This window comes from Mirounga leonina, unplaced genomic scaffold, assembly GCF_011800145.1.
Source record: "Mirounga leonina isolate KUSES-001 unplaced genomic scaffold, KU_Mleo_1.0 Mir_104, whole genome shotgun sequence".
In the NCBI taxonomy this organism is placed as follows: Eukaryota; Metazoa; Chordata; class Mammalia; order Carnivora; family Phocidae; genus Mirounga; species Mirounga leonina.
This window is the reverse complement of record NW_023270231.1, coordinates 14,757,402-14,761,483: the sequence shown is the minus strand read 5'-3', so window position 1 is coordinate 14,761,483 and position 4,082 is coordinate 14,757,402. Positions and strand designations below refer to the sequence as shown.

Genomic DNA, 4,082 nt, shown 5'->3' with positions numbered 1-4,082 from the left:
GGAAGGACTCTGGGGGTTTCACCCATGATGAGTCTTCTCTCCATCATCACCGTCATCCACATTTCTTACCTGCCGTGTCTCTCTTCTAAATGGGCTCCACGGATTGTCCATCTTGGCCACATTTGTTGGAGAGTTCTTTCAAAGGAACCTAATTTTTAGCTATACCTTAATTCAATTTCTGTGTTTCTGTAGATATTTATTCTCCTGAGTGGGAGTGAACATCATTAAAAAAAAAAATGCTTCTACTTGTAAGAATGATCTTAAATATTCCTTTCCACTGGTGCTGTGTGTTTTGTTTGCTCACAAAGTACGCGCCACACACACCCACAGGGCCAGAATGTCCTTCCTCTGCTTCATTTTCCAAGGCCCTGCTTCAATTCCAGCTCATTCCACATCTTCTTATTTTTTTTTAAGCTTTGTATTTATTTATTTATTTGAGAGAGAGAGAGAGAGAGAGTGAGCAGGGGCACGAACGTAGAGTTGGGGCAGAGGGAGAGGGAGAAGCAGATTCCCCGCTGAGCAGGGAGCCCAAGGTGATTTGGGGCTCGATACCAAGACCCTGAAATCATGACCTGAGCTGAAGGTAGATGCTCAACCCACTGAGCCACCCAGGCGCCCCCCCGCGACATCTTCTTTGACTACCCCGCCCGGAAGTGATTTCTCTCTATCCTTCTCTTTTCAAATAGCTTTTTGTCATTGACCACTATTCCAGTGATTTGAAACGCCAAGTGACCTCTTCCCCCCAGTGGCAGAGCTTTTGAACGACACAGTTAGGTACTGAGAGCTCCCAGGCCCTGGAGAGAACACTTGGCTGGGCGGCCTCGATTGATGACTGGTGCCCCCAGCACCCCTGCACCACATTCTGTGGGCTGTTTCCCAGGTGCTGGGCCTGGAATGAAATGCAGAAGCCCTACAGGCTGGGACAGTGTCAGTGGGGCTCCTTAGATTGTGCGTAAGATGGGAACTCTGCGTGGCCAAAGCTACCCTCGGAAAGGCTTCAAGAACTGACCTCCTCTGGGACCAAGGTTGTGTCACTTAGTAAGTGACAGAGCTTGATGTTTTCCTCAAGCATCAGAACTGAGGGCTGTGTGTGTATGCGGGCGCGCAGAGCATTAGCTAAAGTGGAGAACCTGTGTTTAGAGACTGCGACTTTGCACAAATGTATTTGCTTTTATACACTGGATTTGCCCTCTGCCAACGAGGTGCTCATACTGTGAGAAGTGCGAGGGTCGGAGACCAGCTCAGAGAGCAGCAGATGCCCATGTCCTGCCACAGGACCACTCCAGAGAATGTACTCTTCGGGCAGAAGATATGGAGGAGTCAATGGGGACTAGAATCTATGGGGAAAACCACAGCGGAGAGAGCCCTTGGCAGCATCAACAGCAGTCGCTATTTGTGTGCTCTTGACTTTTTCTTTAAGTTTGTCTAGTGAACTGCATCTAAGGTTTGCGCATATACGAGACGATTCCTGTTCTCCTGTTTTATGGATATGGAAACTGAGACTCCTCCATTTTAAGCCCCGTGTGAGGTTGCACAGGATGGAAACAATCGCATCAGAAGTGAAGCCGGGGCCTGCCCGATGCAGCCCCTTTCTCAGCCCTGGGTGCCCGGCTCACTCCCCGAGAATCCTCTGGTAACTCTACGGAGGCGGTGGCTGAGGGAATGCCAACTTTATCCTTTTGGGAGAGACTGAGAGATGATTGGAAAGCATTAAAAGGCTATACTCCTTACCCCACAGTTTGCTGATGTGGGAGCTTATGTGTATTTGAGGTCAACTGTCAAAATAGATTTTCATCTGCGAAGACCCAGCCAAGCAGGACGGCAGTATAAATATCTGGGTGCCAGGAGTTTTAATGGAAACACACTCGGGCTCACACTGGAGTCTAAGTCCCCTTCACTGTCCCTCCTGTGGGGCGGGGGTGGCCAGGACCAGGGGGAGATTACCAACTCCATCACTCTCTCTACCTCTCCAGCCCCCAGAGCTGGGCTTCCTTGTTTACATATTTAGAGCTGAGCAGAGGAAGTGGTAAAGGAAACTTGCTGAGTCGTTTTCTGAGAAGAGACCATATTTGTTCGCAGAGGAAGCCGTTGCTTTCTGGGATCTGGTTAGAGCAAAAAAGACGTGTGCCCCAACAACGGGGTTCCAGAAGGTAACTTGGAGTTGGAAGAGCAAAGGACACCTCCACGCTGTGGATTTGGAGTTCTCTGTCCATGGGTGCAGCATCCATGCTCCGCTTGTGAGTTCTGTCCCGGGAGAGCAGCCATGGCATTGAAGAACGTGCCCTTTCGCTCAGATGTCCTGGCCTGGGACCCCGACAGCCTTGCAGACTATTTCAGGAAGGTGAGCCTTGCTCTTTGTTGGCGGTGAGGCTGGCGACCCTCGGCGGGCTGGGCAGAGGCTTGAAGAAGGGGTCCGGGCAGAACACGAGAGGTATAAAATAGAGCAGTGGACCTTCCAACCCCACGGCAGCCTTACCAATTAAGCGAGCGCTCTGTAGATGCACATGCCTGAGTGTCCCTGGTGATGAGTTCTGGGGAGAAGAGAGGCCCTCAGATGGGTGTGCACCTACTAAGTGCCAGCACTTTAGTTTGCGCTGTGTAGGCATTGTCCCATTTAACACTCTCCAGTATCGCTGTCCTCTTGGCTCAGCTGCAAAGTAGGCTCCAGGAGGTTAAATGGCCCAAAGCCCCAGGGACTACATGCGACAGAGGCAGGATTCCAGTCACGCCTTTCTGGCTTCAAAGTCCATGCTCAGAGACTCAGAACTGCTGTAACCACTAATGAGATCGAGGCTGCTTACTAGAAAGGGGTGAATGGAGTCCTGGGCGTGGGAGAAAGCAAAGGCAGGGCAGGAGGGCTGGAGAAGGCTAGGATGAATGTCTGGGCAGTCATTGCTTATGACCTGAAAAAGGGCTCCTCAAGCCCTTACGGAGAACAGAGTCTTGCTGGAGCTTTAGGAGGGTCTTGTGAAGCAGGAGGGAGAACTGCTACAAGCTCCAGGTTGTGATCGGTTGAGACAGCTAGGTAAACTGAGGCCCCTAAGAGGAAGAGTTTTGCCAGCAGGGTCAGAGGCCAAGCTTGTGGCAGACCTGATATGAGAGGGTCACTGTCCTTCCTTCCAGCCCTGGAGGGGCTGCTCAAGGACCCCGTGCTTGGTCATCTGCTGGGGGGACCACAGGTCACACATCTGCTTGGGCAGATCCCAAGCCACATGTCTCGGGGACTCTCCATCCCTGTTCAAGGGATAAGAAGTCTTGTAAGGGACATCTGATCTTCTAACAGCCCCATCCCTGGAGGCTGGGATGGAATTCAGTTGACACTCCAGATGGTTGTAAAGATGAGATTTTAAAGTCAAGACTTTAGAGGTCATTTAAGTCAACTTTCTGTTTTTTGTAGTGGTGGAATGGGGCTCCCTGGGACACATAGACATCTGGGGTCTACATAGTGCCTCACTGCTCCCCCTCCACCTAAAGAAGAGAGATGTGAAGATGTAGAATCGGGTGTGGCATGAAAAAGGCATAGCCCACAGATCCTGTTATTTGCTGCTTTGTGTGTATCTTGTTTTTGTTCTTCTTTCCTCCAAAAGGTCACAATAAACTTAGGTTTCAGCACTGTGGGTGCAAAGGTGGTTGGGACAACTGACTTTTGAAGTATTTTTCTTAAATGTAGACCAAATAAGTTAGGGCAAGAAGGTGAAATTTGCCAAGATGCTATAAAGTGGCATGTTAGCTCAATTAAAGGAAGGAGAAAATATTGAGAATTGGTGAGAGGATCCTGGGAATAGACTGAGAGGCCCAGACAGGCCCCATCTTCAGTGTGAGAAAAACTATAGAACAACTATGCAACAGCAGAATCCATGGGCAAATCCCCCCTTAATGCAGGGAGATGGATGATGGGTCAAGGGTGATTCAGGAAAACGGCCATCTGCCTGAGCTGGGGGAAGGGAGAACCTCCTTCTTGGAGACCCCAGACCCTGGGACACATCTGCAGCACTGGGACAGGTTCCTTCTTCGGACATAGGAAGAAAGAAAGAAAAAGAAAGAAAGAAAGAAAGAAAGAAAGAAAGAAAGAAAGAAAGAAA

The 4,082-nt window shown here is 50.0% G+C and overlaps 1 protein-coding gene across 1 annotated transcript in view; it reads left to right on the top strand.

Moving 5' to 3' along the window:
* Positions 1-2,084: 2,084 nt before the first annotated feature.
* Positions 2,085-4,082, top strand: part of LCP2 (lymphocyte cytosolic protein 2) — a 44,782-nt gene continuing 42,784 nt past the window's right edge. Inside the window, exon 1 of the mRNA XM_035014038.1 lies at positions 2,085-2,341. Coding sequence (XP_034869929.1) covers positions 2,264-2,341 — 78 coding nt within the window. The 5' untranslated portion in view covers positions 2,085-2,263. The remainder of the gene's footprint in view (positions 2,342-4,082) is intronic.